Raw genomic sequence first — 18,286 nt, 5'->3', positions numbered from 1 at the left:
CGTCTGATTGGTGGTTCGTACATTAGCTTGACTTGGGGTCAGCACGTGATCCTCTCGAAATTAGTTAATAAATAAACTTTACTAATCGTATCAACTTCATCCAAAGAAGTACCATCATTACAAAATATCGAATAGGAGTAACTTTTTGATTTAAGTTTTCGTCTAGAACCAAAAACCAATAATGTTAGACTTAGTTTTATTTAGCACTAATTTATTATCTAAAAGCTAATTTTGTAAGAGATTAAAATCATAGTGAAGGCACAAATATTCATTGAATATTCATCACAATCCTATTATTATTATTCATTTTCCCTTAGCTTAGTCCCTTATTTATCAAATGAACGAATGAATATTCTTGCTTGTAGGCAGACTGTATTTATTATACTTCTTAAAAGGACAGAATTATGTCACAGCTTTACAGCAAATTCAAACACACATGAAATATAGTATCATCCATTTCTCTCATCATTTACTCAAACTAATGATACGAGGGGTGTTGCTAAGCATATATCATCCAATCCACCAAACCGACGTCATAAGAGAAGGATTAAGTTTCTTATAAAACCTGAAGGTCAAAGAAGGTCAAGGAGCTCCAGGATCGGCCAGCCCAGTCACCAGGCATGAACGTTATTGAGCATGTCTGGGGTAAGATGGAGGAGGCATTGAAGATGAATCCAAAGGATCTTGATGAACTCTGGGAGTCCTGCAAGAACGCTTTCTTTGCTGTTCCAGATGACTTTATTAATAAGTGATTGGAGTCATTGCAGAGATGGAGCTAATGGTAGTCAGGCACAGTATTCAATCTGTCTCCACTGCAGCATGACTTTGTATTCTATTCTGTACATTATTTCTGTTCAGTGACAAGACTTTTGTCTGAGCAAAGTCAGATCTGACTGTCCTAATTAATCTATAAAAATCAAGGCATGATCATATTTTATTTTGGTAAAAGAAGCGTAATCTAGAGGCCTTTGCTTTTCATATAAGCCACTTGTGATACCAAATGATCAACTAGAAGTCAAGTTATTATTTGATGTTCCTAAAACTCGGATAGGCGACAAGACTTTTGTCGGGTAGTGTATGGTTACAGGTTTTCATCATTCTTTAAAAATGACTTCTTTTGTGTTTGGCAAAAGAAAGAGACTCAGAGCTTTGAAACAAGACAAAGTTGTCAATTTGTTTTACATACCAAATTTTAATTTTATATATTTTTGATAGGGCGAGGCAGTGGCGCAGTGGGTAGCACGTTCGCCTCACAGCAAGAAGGTCGCTGGGTCGCTGGTTCAAACCTCGGCTCAGTTGACGTTTCTGTGTGGAGTTTGCATGTTCTCCCTGCCTTCGTGTGGGTCTCCTCCGGGTGCTCCGGTTTCCCCCACAGTCCAAAGACATGCGGTACAGGTGAATTGGGTTGGCTAAAATTGTCCGTAGTGTATGAGAGTGTGTGTGGATGTTTCCCAGAGATGGGTTGTGGCTGGAAGGGCATCCGCTGCGTAAAAACTTGCTGGATAAGTTGGCGGTTCATTCCGCTGTGGCGACCCCAGATTAATAAAGGGACTAAGCCAACAAGAGAATGAATGAATGAATATTTTTGATGACTGTTCCAGTTAACCAATAATACACTGTCCCAGTCTGCCAATGAACTGATGACTTAATTAAAATACATCACGATCAATAAATACCCATTTGTTTACATGGTGAGAAAGATGAGTCCTAGAAGGGTGAATGGTTTTGGTTCTCAGGCTCAATCAGACGACAAACCAACTGACTGACCACAGACTGACTGCCACAACAAGCGAGACAAGAGGAAACTCTGGCCAAGCACGAGACATGTTACAGACATCACAACAAATGTGAACTTCATGTCAGTCAGTAAACAAGTAAGTGAGAAAAGAAGAAAACACAACAAGGCCTATCATTCTGAAATCTTGAAGCATTATTTTGGCTTGACAAACTTCTAAAAGTAAACCACTAGCAACTTCTTATCGACCATGTCGATTACATCAGCTAAGTCTAAAGGCAACAGTAGCAACCACTCAAAACACAACCAAAAAATACTACTCTAACATTTCAGCAACAACACATAGAAAACTGAATTAAAACAACAGCCATATGACAAATAGCAACTTATTTTACTTAATTTAAAGCAATAGCTCACCCAAAAAATATACATTTACTCATCAGTTCTAATTTATTTAAGTGTAAGATGTTTTGAAGAACATTAGAAACTGGTGGACAGATTTAGTGCCACAGTATTTTTTCATACTATGGGTGTCCTTTGGCTTAATGCCATATTTATCAGGGGTCGCCACAGCGGAATGAACTGCAAAGTATTCCGGCATATGTTTTATGCAGAGGGTGCCTTTCCAGCTGCAACCCAGTACTTGGAAACACCCATATATTTTCGCATTCACACACACTTACACACTACGGCCAATTTAGTTAATCCAATTCACCTATAGTGTATGTATTTGGACTTGTGGGGGAAACCGGAGCACCCGGAGGAAACCCAGGCGACAGTGCTAACCACTGAGCCACAGTGTCGCCCTGACTAGCCTACCGCTAAACAATATTCTTGAAAATAAATGTTCAACAGCAGGGGCGGACTGGGACTAAAAATTAGCCCTGGCACTGTAGCCACACCAGCCCACATTATCACACTGAAACAGCCACATTCACGGACACGCACATTCACTACTTATATTGGTGTACAGATAGTAAAATAATATAAGAAGTACTGTATGTACAGTGTAATAGATATTTAAACGTTTAATGTATGTGACCCATTTATAACAAATTTATATATGCAATCATTCATTTTCTTTTCGGCTTTGTCCCTTCATTAATCTGGGATCGCCACAGCGGAATGAACCGCTAACTTATTCAGCATATGTTTTACGCAGCGTATGTCCTCCAAGCTGCAACCCAAACCCTATACACATACATTCACATACATGCACTACGGACAATGAAGCTCACCTATTGACCTTATTCTCCGCCGACGAGTGGGCGCTGCCATTTGAATCTTTTTGGCTAGAGACTTCCGGTCTCATTCACTTCCATTCATTTTTTGACGTTAAAAACTGCTCATTACGCTGCTTGATGTTGCAATTTGATATTTTCTTATTATATTATTCTACTTGGTCTGTATAGTCATGCAAACATTTGTTTGTAGAGCAAGTAGTTTGACCGTTTTCTGCCGTTTATTATTCCTAATCATTTCTTCCATAGGTGACTGAATCGGAAGTTCTAAGACAATCGCGAAAACAGGCGCACTTCCGCATTTTAGAATAAGGTCAATAGCACGTGTTTAGACTTGTTGTGGGGAAAACCAGGAAGAAACCCACACGAACATGCAAACTAAACACAGAAACACCAACTGACCCAGCCAAGGCTCTAACAAGCAACCTTCTTGCTGTGAGGTGACAGTGCTACCCACTCCGCCTCTGTGCTGCCCCCATTTCAAGACTAGTTCAGTTAATTTTATGCATTTGGCAGCGTCTGATTTTTGAGGCTTTTTTTTTTTTTTGCTTTTATCTTTTCAGCACCGCCTTTCCTTTTTTATGGTCCATCTCTGACAATTAGCTTGTGTTGCACTTACTGTTTGTTTAACATTCTTGCCAGATTTTGATTATGTCTGCGTAACCTTTGATTGGGTTGGCCCATCTCGAAACCAGCCGGTTGTTGCTGATTGGGCCAATGCTTACATTTATAATAATAATAATAATAGTAATTCATTTTATTTGTAAATGGCGCCTTTCTAGACACCCAAGGTCGCCTTACAATAAGCATCAACAGACATGCTAAAACAAATTAAACATTGCTAAAAACAATCATTGACCAAACTGGTTAAAACACAATAGCGAATATAAAAGAACATAATTAAAACATGATAAAAAAAATTGTTAAAGAAAAGCCTGCTTAAAAAGATGGGTCTTTAGACGTGATTTAAAAGTGTTAAGACTATCACTGCTCCTTAGATCTAGGACAGTGGTTCTCAAACTGTGGTACGTGTACCACTAGTGGTACGCAGGCTTACTTCTAGTGGTACACGAAGGAATCACTGAGTAATGAAAGAAAAAATTAACACAATTTTAATCATTTGATGTGTACGATAACACCGATGTGATCAGCATTGGCTGTTCTCTAATGCCTACAATCAAAGCGCTGTGCCAACTGGCGCAGAACTAGTAGAGAAAGAGGTGCATGGTGCTTGCAGAGCAGATACACACTAGAGTGGTGGTCCCCAACCCTCAGGCCACAGACCGGCACCTGTCAATTTTTACCGGGCGGCACAAAAAATCATTAATTATTTCCGTTCCGAGTCTGAACAATCATTCATTTTGAAAAAAAAAAAAAAAAAATTTTAAAAAAATGACTGTATTCTCTTGTTATGTCTACTGTAGGTCACTTGAGTGCCAACATTTAACCCACAGGCTAGCAAAATGAGTAAGAACGGCAGCATGACGCACTTGCGTATTCCAGGCGTACACAGTTGAAAACATCTTAACTTTTCAGAATGTCGCACCACGAGTCTAGTGACAAGAACCGACTGATCAGCCTCTCAATTTCGTTAGACTAGTTATCTCAGACAAACACAGAACACCCAAACACTGCAGTGCTTTTTAATTTCTCCATAAATAAAACTTGTATCAGAGAGCAGCAAGGTTTTGTCAGCTTGACCTTAACATCCTCTGAGAAAAACGGGTTCCCTACCAATCAACATACAAGTTAATGTGTAGATTTCAAAGAGTTTTACAAATATGTCATATGCACATGCAACATGCATTTCAAAAACGATCAAAAATTCTATGAATATGAATATGACTCGTTTTCAAGCAGTGCAGTGCTGTAGCTGCTTAATTGGCCAACTACGCTACTTCATTTCAATACTGGTTATTATGGTGGTACTTGGAGAGACAATTTATTTCTGAGGTGGTACATGGTGAAAAAAGTTTGAGAACCACTGATCTAGGAGAAGCGAGTTCCATAGTCGAGGAGCCATAGAGCTGAAGGATCTGTCTGCCATTGTGCTCAATCGAGTGCGAGGTGGTACCAAGGTGGGGTTGTTGGCTGATCTAAGGGTACGAGAAGGGGTGTACATATGGAGAAGTTCAGTGAGATATTGAGGAGCGAGATTATGAAATGCCTTGAAAGTTAGAAGTAATATTTTAAAATCAGCACGACACTTTACTGGAAGCCAGTGAAGCTGATGGAGGAGTGGTGTGACATGCTCGTGAGATGGGGTCCTAGAGATGACACAAGCTGCAAGGTTCTGAACCAGTTGGAGATTATGGAAAAATTTGGAAGGAAGTCCTGAAAGAAGTGCATTACAGTAGTCAAGACGTGAAGTAACTAATGCGTGGATATGAAAGGCTGTTATTCAGAGCCGGCCCAAGGCATAAGCGAACTAAGCGGCTGCTTAGGGCCCCGTGGCCACCAGGGGGCCCCCAAGAGTGCTTGAAATTATTGTGTGACTTTCGTTTTAGTTAGTTGAGTTGTGGATTAGTGGTGGGACAAAATATATGCCCATTTATAGTGTTATTTCTGACCGCATTACATACTCAGGCGCCAAGATATTTACCTAAATTTACAAAAGATCTGATTTAATTAATCAGTTTTCCACACTGACTTTGGACAATTCCACACTGACAATGGGAAGTTATTTCTGCAGAATAATAGTTAGAATTGTCTTAAAACATATATTTTATGATGTAAGCAACACAGCTACAGTGAATAATGTGTGTTTTAAATTTATAGTGTGCGAATTATCAAGGATTGAAGATATATTGTTTGCACCAAGGGGGCCCCAAATAAAATCCTGCTTAGGGCCCCCTGAAGGCTTGGGCCGGCCCTGCTGTTGTTGGTTGTGAGAGGAGGGCGGAGACAAGTGATATTACGCAGGTGGAAATATGCAGTACGTGTAATATTATTGATGTGACCTTCAAATGAGAGTGTGCTATCCAAGATGTCACCCAAACTCTTTACCTGCACAGAGGGAAAAATTGTGCTGATATCAATGTCTATAGTGAAATTATTAGCTTTATCCAAAACACTTTTAGTGCCGATGAGAAGAGCTTCAGTTTTGTCGCTGTTTAATTTTAAAAAGTTAGCTGAAAGCCAGATTTTTATTTCAGCTAAACATCTGCTCAAAGCAGGAGGAGGAAAAGAACAGGAGGGCTTGGTGCACAGGTAGAGTTGAGTGTCGTCAGCATAACAGTGAAATTGTATGTTGTATTTTCTAAAAATGTGACCAAGAGGCAGTAGATATACGATAAACAGAAGTGGACCCAATTATTATTATTACTATTATCATCATCAAAAGCTGCTTACACGTAAAAACAATACATATAAAAAAATAAATAAAAAAATAGCTGACAGGCCCACATTTAAAAAATGGCCCGGCCCTTCTAGCATTTGCCAGAATTGCCAGATGGCCAGTCCGCCACTGTTCAACAGAAATAAGATTTCTGTAATTCAAAAAAGAACTAATAAAATTTTCAGACCATTTCAGGAATATGATGAGTAAATAGCATTTTATTGTAGGTGTACATATTGTTTGATATCTTTATTAAAATATTCCCAATTTGGCTTCGCTTTAGCCAATCTCTTTACATTAATAAGTAAGTAAAACTGGTAGTTATATCAGAAAACAATTGTATATAATAATTGTAATAATGGGCGACATGGTGGCTCAGTGGTTAGCACTGTCGCCTCACAGCAAGAAGTTCACTGGTTCGAGCTGTGTGGAGTTTGTATGTTCTCCCCGTGTTGGCGTGCGTTTCCTCCGGTTTCCCCCACAGTCTAAACACATGCGATGTAGGAGAACTGAATAAGCTAAATTGGCCGTAGTGTGTGTGTGTGAATGAGTGTGTATGGATGTTTCCCAGTACTGGATTGCAGCTGGAACGGCACCCGCTGTTTAAAACATATGCTAAATAAGTTGGTGGTTCATTCCGATGAGGCAACCCCTAATGAATATAGGGACTAAGCCAAAGAAAAATGTATGAATGAATAATTGAATAATGCAAGAAAGAACATTTACAAAGCACAATATGAATTAATAGACAAAAAGGACATAAATAAATAAAGATTACAGCAAGGAAGAGTTTTACATGCAATACAATTATGAGAGTATTTTAAGGAGTTCACATATAAATCAAAATCCTTTCTGAAAATAAAAAAAACAAAAGGGTGTTTCTTTGAAAATGTACATTTATGGATGAAAAATTTAGCTAGAAAAAGTAGTAAATTAATAATAAATGTACATTGAGAAGGAACCAAGGAATACAATTTTTGGGAAATATGAAGGTTTGGAAAAAAATAAATTTTCATTAAAATTGGAAAAGTCAACCCAAAGTACTTTACAGTAAATACACTCCCAATGTAAATGAGTTAGTGTTGCGTAATATTGAGTACAAAATGAGCATTTAGAGCAAATATTGTTATTAAATTTAGCTAGTTTGCTATTTATTAGAACGATTTTAATTGAGACTGACAGCTTTATTAGATAAAAATATTCAGTTCTGAAGAAGCCAGAACTGTTCTCAATCTATGTCACAAAATATATTATTCCAAAAACCGATGCAAACAGCCAAGTAAACAGATCTGAAAACAATTAATAACTAAGCGAATATCTTTGTTTGACATAGAACTGAGAAGAGTTTGGTCAACAAAAAGGTTTGAGTTGTCGAAAATAAAAGTATCTAAAGAAACTTTAGGGCCAGATTTGACTAAATACAAAACACAATCTTGCATCAAAAACAATGGCATATTCTTTGGGGGAAAATGGTAAAGAAGACATGCATAACTTCTTCATATGAGAAAGGGACACCACAGTCATCTGAAGCATCAAATCTTTTTTTTTATTTATTTAAGAATGAAAATATACAACCACAATCAGGAGATCAATATAAGAGAGACACAGAAGAGGGAAAATACGAGCTACATTAGCTGCAGAAAGAAAAAAGACTAACAAAACAAAGAAAGAAGTAAATTACATATACAAGTGTATAAAAATAAATAAATTAAGAGCATTACAGGAAAGCTATCTCAACCAAATCAGAGTCAATAGACAACAGTTCTTCATACTGTACCAAGAATCTGATGCATTATTTGTTGTTACACATACGGAAAGATTTGCGCAGTGAGACACTCCTGTCGGTCAAATTTATTTTTTGGAAGAAACAAAAATCACAAATTAAGATCACTATTTCTTGAAAATCTAACCTCTACTCCACACAGTATCTTCTTTTGGAAGAACCTTTATGATAATCTTAACTAGGAGAAAATCTGCCCACTACAACAAAAATTCTCTCACAAATAAGGTAAAAGTGGTTTCTTTAAAGCTGATCCATAGATTTTATCCTGTCAAGAAGTTTTTTACAAAAGTTTAGAGTTGACATCGACTTAAACTGTTCCTTTTGTGTGAATGCTGAGGAAACGGTGGTACATTTGTTTTAGTCATGTCATTACGTTCAGGAGTTTTGGATTAATATAGATTTCTTTAAGGTAAAGATTCTAATAGAATTTTCTATACAAATGAAAATGATTATTTTGGGGTATTTTAAATCGGATCCCACAAAAGAAAATTATGTTTTTTTAATCAATTTAATTATCTCCTTAAGTAAATTTTACATTCAAAAATGCAAATCCACATATAGTAAACCTGCATTTGTGGTCTTCATTAAGAATAAGGAGAATTATGTCAAGTTGATTTCTGGATCGTCTAATAAGAAAGCTTTAAAAACTGCCAAAATATGCTTTGCTTTTAAGATTCTTAAATTACCCCTTGTATTTGCAAAAAATCTTTAATGTTTTTTGTTTTCTCTCTTCTCTTTATCTCTTGTTTTTTTATTGTTTCATACTGTACATTTTGTCAATGTCATTTGTTGATTGATTCTGTCATTTTTGTTTTATGTACTATTATGTATGTATGTATGTAGGTATATATGTTGCTGGTTTCAGCAATAAAATAAATAAATAAATAAATATAAGATTTGAGCAGTGAGTCAACCTGAAGCATCGAATCAGCTCCTCGTGACACACAGATGATGACATCACACTGCTCAAAGTTTCGCATCCGGTTGAACTTAATGTTACTAGCCTTGACATAAAGCGTTACTTAACCCTAATCTTCCCCTGTCAGCGACTGAACCGAGCTTTAGATCACATTACGGATGTCTCTTAATCAAGGTTTGTGTTTTCATAGCATTATAATTCTAACAGACCAATGTCAGCTAAGTCGCTAGTCAGCGCTGTTTTAGCTAACGTTAGCGAATGCTAATAATGCCACGGTGTTTATGTTTACATGTTGACTAATGTTACGACATTGGGATTACATTATAGTCATTATCAGTAAATGATTATTTAAGTATGTAAGGATTTTGTAAGGACGTAAGATCTCGTTATTGGCTTTAGTAACGTTATGAATGCTAACCAGTGTTTATGTTGTCCAACGAAGCTCAACAACGGTGGTTACTTGGTTATACTACATTGATTTAGTTTTTATTGAATTTATATTACTTGATTAATCTGCGTGTTTGTGGTTACTTTGAAAATAATACGTTTTTGAATATTCTCGGAAGTGTCATTTTATATTTACCATGGTATCTACATAATAAGGTTATAAGCTGGTTTTATATTCGCACATTCAGACTTTCTCCATGATAATATAACTTCATAAAAGTATTCTTTACCAATTCTAAATAGGGAAATCATATTAGCAGCCAATGGCTATTAAAGTACAACACCGTTAAGTCAAATAAATAGTGCTAATGTTGTTTTAAAGTCATATTTGCATGCTTTTTCGGACCAAATATTTAAATATTACGTTTAGGGAAATTAAAATTTCAGTGAAGTGTCATAACACAGGCAAAGTTCCATGTACACATTAGGAAAATATTACCACAAAGCATACTTCATTTTTTTTTAGATGCATCTCCCTCCCTGCTGGACTCATTTAGTGACCTAATGGCCACCATTATAAAATAATTTCTGATTCTATTTGTCCTATAAATAGGAACTCTAAAACTACATCCTGATGGAAGCAGCTGAAACACAGAGTACAATTGGTGATTCAGGGTGCATAAGATACCCTGAGCTCTATTTATTACGCAATTATGGTAAATCACCATTGGACCAGTTTGGTTAAACCGATGATCTGGCATGCGACCTTCACAAGCCTACTCAACCTGTTCTTATTTGACAGACTCAGATTATCATACCTAGCTACAATGCAGAAAGATGAAACATTCATCATGAAACAGATGAATACATAGTTTTTAAAACAGTGTCATCATAGAGGTACAAACCTGACAAGATTTAAGTTTCCTCAGAAAAAAACAGTCTTTGTTGAACTTTTTTATAGACTGCCTTGGTGTTAGGTTGGAATGTCAACATGTTGTCGATAACGACCCCTAAATATTTATGCGTGTCAACAATTTCAATATCCAAACCTTTAATAGTTCTTATGCTGGCGGTAGGAGAAGCCTTCCTGTGATCTATCTCCATGAGTTTTGTTTATTTACACCAGGAAGTAAATTCTTCCACAACAGGACCATGCCCCAAATCCTTCCTGATCATGGAGACTCACAATCGCTAACTCATTAGCATATTTTATGATATGACAGTACGTACGTACTCCGACAATCATTAGTATACATGATGAACATAAGAGGAGAGAGGCAACAACCTTGAGGAGACCCTGTGGAACAATACTGACAGTCAAAAAGAGCACCATTGACTCTGACCAACTGTAGCCGTCCTACTACAAGATCCAGAATCCATCCACAAATATTAAGATCCAAGTCAAAAAGTAGTGTGGTAAACAATATAGGGATACAAGTGGTCACTGGTCAAAAATGAACGAATGTCTGAATATAAAACCAATTTTACCTCAGTGTTGTTACTGGAGAGGTCTTGAAAGCAAACTGAACACAATGCACTGTTATTGTTTTGTCATTAACAGGTTAAAACTTAATAATTGGGGCTCCAGGTAAGCTGGTTCGGGGACGTGTGTTGTCCCCTTCTTCTCCTGCGAGATGGCCAGTCATTTCCGCAGTTATGTCTGGGATCCAGTCCTCATCATCTCCCAGATTGTTCTCATGCAATGCATCTACTACAGCTTCTTGGGCTTATGGCTGGCCGGTGTTGATGGTTTGGTCCAGACCAGTAGATCACTGGACCAGATATTCAGTTATGAGGTAACTAATTGTCCAAATGGAACAAAAGCATCTGAGACATATATAATTGTCTGGATCTCTCTTCATTTTTAGCTAAACATTTTTCTGTAATGAAGATTATGATTAATGTGATGATGCATTTGAGCTATAATAATTTAGAGCTGGCTATTGACAGATTTTAGTTTGATTGTAATTAACATGTTCTCATTTTAACTCGCATTTCGATTCGCTTGGATATACAGTGCCTATAGAAAAATCACTTTACCCTGTGAACATTCGTACCTTTACTTAAATTACACCCAGCAGTTAAAAGACCTTCGGGATAAAGTTGTAGAAAGGCAAAGGTAAGAAGAAGGCTACAAAAACATTTCTTTGACACAATCTACATTGTAAAAGCGCTATACAAATAAAAAAAGCTGAATTTCAAAAGCTGGAAAAGTTATTTGCAGTGTGATTTTATTTCAGGGTGTATGACAAAAAGTCATTATTTCAAATTATTGTGATTTATTTAGACACTGTATATCAGCTATCTGTAACAAAACCACTGATGAAAGCATATTTATTTAGGCGTTATTGTCTGTGTTTTTTTAATTCCATGATTAATCTGACATAATTAGAAATTTTGGATGATCAAATCTCGATAATTATTTTCCACATTAAACAATAACGGTATACATTTCGTTATACGTTGTTAATGCTTCCAGATTTAAAAGAATATCCCAATAATGTCCGAAGCCACAAATGTTAAAAGGTCCATTAAATGGCATAACGGTCTGACGAATTTGCGTGTGTATGAATGGAAGTCTATGGGGAGAAAAGTCCAGTGTGACCACAGCTTAAAAGCTTGATTAGCTAGCCCAGGTGTGTCTGATTGGGGTTGGAGCTAAAATCTGCAGGACACCGGACTTTCAGGACCAAGATTCTAAACCTCTGCTGTAAACCATAATATGCAACATTGCAGCTATGATGTAGGTACATAACATATATATTAATATTGATTATAATTTAGGCTATATATATATATATATATATATATTAGGGATGTGCGGAGCAGCCGGTATTTGTATTTGTATTTGTTGAGGGGGGGAAAGTATTTGTATTTGTATTCGAGTAAAATTCAAAATGGCGCAAAAATATATATTTTTTCTATTACACTTCTAATTTACGTTATAGTGAAAGTATTGTTTAATTATACCCATTATATAAATTATAGATATGCAATATTGGCTGTTGTTTTTGAACATGTGATAAGAAATGTCATTGAAAAGAAAATAACAAAGAAGCCATTATCTCATCCATGGTTAAACCAACAACTAATAAAATACCATTGTGAATATTATGAACCCCACCACCACCGTTCTTGTTGAAGGACACTGAATAGACAGAATAAAAACAAATAATACTTCAAAAAACTGTTCTTCTTCTGAAAGAACTTCTTTCCAATGGACAGAATTCAAAAAACTAATATTAACTAAATAAATCTAAATAAAACCCTGCCTGGGAGATCTGGCAGAACAAAAGTATTCTATATAATACTAAAAGATACAGCCCTGCTATTATCATCTGCCAGCCACAAAAAAGACACAAAGTTTGTTTGTTTGTTTTTTTTATGTTTGAAACTGACTTGCTGGGGCAGAATGTGGCTGTGTTGATGCTTTTAGTGCATGTGATAATACATTACATAGAAGGTTGCGCGGTGCTCTGTTCAGTGAGAAGCGCTCTCTATGGCAAGCCTTTTTAGCATTTAAATCTTTGTTCTGACTCCATAAATATATTAGAGATATCTCTGATTATATTTTGACTATTCATAATTATAATTCCACTACTCAGAATGACAATTAGACATGTCTGCAATTACAATTGTACTAGTACGAAATCAGATGAATTTTGACTAGTAACAATTGTAATTGATATCTCTGAGTTTTTACGAGTCATAATACATTTAGAGATATCTTTAATTCATCATATTTAGAGATATTTACAAATATATTTGAAGATATCTCTAATTAATTTACTAAAAGTCTAATTACAGTTGTAGATATCTTGAATTGGATTTTTGACTAGTCAAAATTCATTTGGAGATATATCTAATTACAATTGTGACTAATCAACTTATTTAGAGATATCTGCAAATATTTTTCAATGGAAGTCAATGGAGGAATATGACTAGTCTATCATAATATATTTGCAGATATTTCCAATCTGACTAGTCGAATTATAATTATGACAAGTCAAAATATAATTAGAGATATCTCTAAATATATTTATGGATAGTCTGAACAAGGTTTAAATGCTAAAACGGCTTGCCATACGCTTTCACCCAGTAGCACAGTGGAGAGTTCTCTAGTTATATCCTTTCAGTCGTTTGTTATGCAGTGACATGCAGTCAAATATTTCGCCAAACAGTCCTTAGGGATGCGGTGACACGCAGTCAGATATTTTACCGGACAGATCCGCCACTTTTGGCGCGCATAAACAATCATAAAGCTCTCGTGCTGCAGGAGTGAGGAGATCTGCTGAAGGCGTGCAGCTGACGTGCAGTGAGAGGTTTGCGTCTTTAATAAACTACGGCAGTTTGCGATCACTGAACAGTAAGAATGATTAATAAATCCATATGAAACAACCCCTTAAAAGTCACGTCTCGCTTTCAGTTTCGGGCTTTGGCGCGTTTTGCCTCTCTCTCTCTCTCTCTCTCTCTCTCTCTCTTTCTCTCTCTCACTCTCTCTCACTCACTCACGCGGGCATGCACTGTGGTCTCATGAGGAAACGCTGCTTTTTGATATAGTGTTTTTCTTGCTCCCGAATACAAATAATTTTTCAAGTATTTGTTTGAATCAAGTATTCGTAAAAACACGCTATTCGTGCCTTTCCGAATACCGTATTCGGGTTCGGCTCCACCCTTAATATATATATATATATATATATATATATATATATATATATATATATATATATATATATATATGGTAAACAATACAGCGTTTCCTCCAGGATTTTTTCCAGATGTGGCGGCAGGCCTTTTTTACACAGATCTATCAACTACCTGTGGCGTTATTTCGATGACAAATGTCGTGAGCACAGTATTACAAGTCGAGATCGCATTTATGTACAAGCCTACGAGCACAAAATTTCTTGCACCGCACGCCCCCTCAAATATAGACTGCACAAGCGCAGATCTTGTTATGCGCTCTCAAATAAACGCTTCTGAAGTGTGATTTAGTGAGTTTATGTAGTGAGTATGTCTACAACATTTATTAGATGTGCTAGGAATATTTATAAATGCCTCCAATAAATCTACAGATCGGTATTAATGCGTCCTGAAGTAAAGTGAAACGGCTTTACGTCGTGTTTGCTGGCCTCAGTCAGTCAGTCAGTCAGCACGCAACTTTAAAGGGTTAATCAAATAACGCACAGCACTAATACGGATACAGAAAAGTTTGTGCTGTTATAATTCACTTACCTTTCAATACGTTTTGGTGGGATTATAACCCGCTATTTAAAAAAAAACAGGACTGAGTGTTTTGAATGAAAAGCTGTTATGTAGCCGTGGTAGGATCAATTTTGGCGTGGCGCCCCGCCATGGAAGAATGGATGCAGCGGAAACCATGCAATATAAGGGAGCATGTCACAAGTTGTCACTGAGCCAGTGTGCGAATATGAAACCAACTTTACCTCAATTTAAAGCAGATCGCAGTATTGAGAAACTCGAAAGAACCACACTATCAAGCCAATTGCATAAGAGTTTTTGAATCAAACCATCTTTGAAGACTGCTAAAATATTCTCAAGCCATTCCTTCAGATAACTAGTTTAATTTCTTTAAAGGTTCTGGGCTTCTCAACAACACATGGTCGCTTGTCGATGATGGCATTCATTCTCAATTCTCTGACATGGTAAGTTCATATGAATGTGCCGGTTATATTATCTGCATCTTGCATCATTCTCGGCTCTGTTTGTCTTCCTCAGCGCTTTTGGCCTGTGGTTTTTCATCCGACGGGGAAAGCAGTGTCTGGACTTCACAGTAACGGTGCATTTCTTCCACATGATTGGCTGTTGGATCTATAATGCACACCTCCCGGCTGCCCTGTCGTGGTGGTTAGTAAACGTGGCCTGCATGGCTCTCATGGCAGTCATTGGCGAGTACTTGTGCATGCGGACAGAGCTCAGAGCCATTCCTGTCAACACGGCACCCAAATCCAACCTGTGAGGACTTTAACCAACATACATGCCACTGCTGGTGTTTGTGAGGTCGCCGCATCGGCAGGGCTGCTGTGTTGACTAATGCTGCTGCTGGGGGTTTCCAGGATGAGCAGAAAGGACTAGGATTTCCAGTGATGTATTGGTCACATCACTGTATTTAATGCGGATGACAGGTTAAGATGATGTGAGATTGGTTTTCGAAGATGTTGCATAATGTTTTCCTCAACCGTCATTATGGCATTTCAAAAGGACTATTGTGATTATACTTATTTAGGACCAACTCTTTTTATCATTCACAGACGGCTACTGAAAATATGAAAGCGATGGTTTGCTTTACAGAAACAATTGTGTCTTGATGTGTATATCTTTAGCTAAATTAAAATGTTTGGAAAACGGTTCCTCATCCATTTGAAAGGAATACAGTGTTGTTTGTACAGTACATGCGGTTTTCATGTTTTATCAAGCTAACGTGTTTAATTATTACATACAGCAGAGTTTCTCTGTTCTCAACTGCGCTTTGTTAAATGAGTTTCAAATAAACATGGAATTAGAAATTGGCGCTATTAATTTTCTTAACGTGTGTTCCTGCTCAGAGCATGTTATTCCAAAGGTAGGCAGAAATGTGACATTAAGGAAGGTGTCATGGTGGCTCAGTGGTTAGCACTGTCACCTCACAGCTAGAAGGTCACTTGTTTGAGTCCTACCAAGGCAAGTTGGCGTTTCTGTGTGGAGTTTGCATGTTCTCCCCGGTGCTCACGTAGGTTTTCTCTGGGTGCTCTGGTTTCCCCTACAGTCCAGACATGCGCTATAGGTGAACTGGGTAAACAAGTTTAGCCATGGTGTGCGAATGTGACAGTGTGTGGGTGTTTCCTGATACTGGGTTGTGGCTTAAAGAGCATCCGTTGCGTAAACATATGCTGTAATAGCTGGTGGTTCATTCTGCTGTGGCGACCCCTTATAAATGAGACTAAATCGAAGGAAAATAAATGAATGAAACATTAAAGAATTAAACTGGGTCACAAGTATGCAAACTGTGAAATAAATTAGAAACTGTGATATCTGGGTAAACTGTCAAGCATTTCCATTTGTCAAAAATGTGAGCCTTAACCTGTTAATTGTCAATAGTTTGTTCTCCGCTAATAAACTAGCAGCATCCTGTTTGTCTGACACTTTCAGACCACACTGCCATGCTTCAGGCTTAAAACAAGTAGAAGTGTGTAACATGTTGCATTCTGAAGATTTTGCACTTCTACATGCAAGGGCTTCACAATATATCGTTTCAGCATTGATATCGCAATGTGTGCATCTGCAATAGTTTCATCGCAAGATAAGCAATGTTGAGTCTGGATTAGAGTTGAACAGGAGCTACAGAATTGTATTTAATTACTTTATTTTTATTTTATAAACTTTATATAAGTTTAGACTTTATAAAATTTAGTAAAAGAAAAGAAATTGTCTTGTTTTTAGTCTAAATATCAACATTTCAAAGCAAAAACATGATTATATTTCTTCCCCACTGTAGGCTTGGGATGATAACCGTTTTCAAGGTATACCGCGGTTTACAAGAGTCAAGGTTTTAAAACCACCAAAATTGTCTGTTATACCGTTGTTACTGCATATGTACATTTTTTAAAATGTTTTTTAAACAGCAGTATCTGAAATAAGGTATCCAGAGATGCCGTTTTAAATGGTAAAGAAATCAGTGTTTTTGAAAACTAATGATTGATTTATTTGAATTAGTAGCCTGACATGTTTATTGTTATAACTATTTAAAATGTTTCTCAAAGTAAACCATATTGTTCCAAAAAAATTTTTATCTTTTACCCAGACATTTAAAAGAATATATTTTAGAGCAGTAATCACAATACCGTGAAACCACCACAATATTTTTATCCAAGGTTATCATACCATCAGAATCATATACCAGCCCATGCCTACCCCACTGGCAGATAATTTAGCTTGTTTTAAGGAAAAACTCTTCATTTGGTCTTGTTTCTTCTGAATTTGAAAACAATATTTTTACTTGATTCAAGAGTTATTAGATATTTGGACTAAAAATGAGACAAAGCAAAGGAAGAAAATAATTTTTTGTGTTGTGATTATTCCATTTTTGTTCTTGAAAACGGATAGACTCCCCAGAAAACCGTCAAATAGAGCTATTAAAACATCATCATTCATTCATTCATTTTCTTGTCGGCTTAGTCCCTTTATTAAACCGGGTCGCCAACTTATCCAGCACATTTTTATGCAGCAGATGCCCTTCTAGTCGCAACCCATCTCTGGGAAACATCCACACACTCATACACTACAGACAATTTAGCTTACCCAATTCACCTGTATCGTATGTCTTTGGACTGTGGGGGAAACCGGAGCACCTGGAGGAAACCCACACGTACGCAGGGAGGACATGCAAACTCCACACAGAAACACCAACTGAGCCGAGGATCGACCCAGCGACCTTCTTGCTGTAAGGCAACAGCACTACCTAAGGTGCCACTGCGTCGCCTGCTATTTAAACATATCACAATATTTATTGCAGAAAAATTATTCATCGCAATATCTGATTTTTTTTCAATATCCTGCAGCCCTATTTCATGCACTTTTACAAATAGACTGTGTTTTATATAATAAAAAACCTGTCAAGTTTAGAAAAATATGTTGATAATAAGTCAATAAAAAGTCTGGGCTTCATTTTGAGAAAGAATGTTTTCCCAAGAAACGTTAATGCATTTTTTTTTTATTATTATTTCTGGTAAGAAATTCTTTGTTATAACAGGGTGTCCACGGGGTTGTAAAAGGTAGTAAATGAAATTAGCCAAAATAAAGGGCATTAAAAAGTAATAAACATCATCTGAAGAGGTATTACATTTTCAAGCCCAATTTTTTAGAAACATTTTTCAATTTGTGGTAA

The 18,286-nt window shown here is 36.8% G+C and overlaps 4 protein-coding genes across 7 annotated transcripts in view; 2 read left to right on the top strand and 2 right to left on the bottom strand.

Annotated features, from left to right (window-relative positions):
• Positions 1 to 18,286, top strand: part of slc12a5a (solute carrier family 12 member 5a) — a 2,560,186-nt gene that overhangs the window by 2,148,033 nt on the left and 393,867 nt on the right. The gene's annotated exons all lie outside the window — the stretch shown is intronic.
• The window catches only part of anks1ab (ankyrin repeat and sterile alpha motif domain containing 1Ab), a 413,081-nt gene that overhangs the window by 306,049 nt on the left and 88,746 nt on the right, over positions 1 to 18,286 (bottom strand). The gene's annotated exons all lie outside the window — the stretch shown is intronic.
• Positions 1 to 18,286, bottom strand: part of adora3a.1 (adenosine A3 receptor a.1) — an 80,744-nt gene that overhangs the window by 51,498 nt on the left and 10,960 nt on the right. The window lies entirely within an intron of this gene.
• Positions 9,047 to 15,932, top strand: sys1 (SYS1 golgi trafficking protein). The gene is made up of 4 exons (NM_200010.2): positions 9,047 to 9,189; positions 10,964 to 11,198; positions 15,001 to 15,068; positions 15,142 to 15,932. The coding sequence occupies exons 2-4, from the start codon at positions 11,037 to 11,039 to the stop codon at positions 15,380 to 15,382; spliced, it is 471 nt and encodes a 156-aa protein (NP_956304.2). The 5' UTR covers positions 9,047 to 9,189; positions 10,964 to 11,036; the 3' UTR covers positions 15,383 to 15,932.

The sequence above is a fragment of the Danio rerio genome, chromosome 6 (assembly GCF_052040795.2).
Source record: "Danio rerio strain M-AB ecotype USA chromosome 6, GRCz13ab, whole genome shotgun sequence".
Classification (NCBI taxonomy): domain Eukaryota; kingdom Metazoa; phylum Chordata; class Actinopteri; order Cypriniformes; family Danionidae; genus Danio; species Danio rerio.
This window is presented reverse-complemented; position numbering and strand designations above follow the sequence as displayed.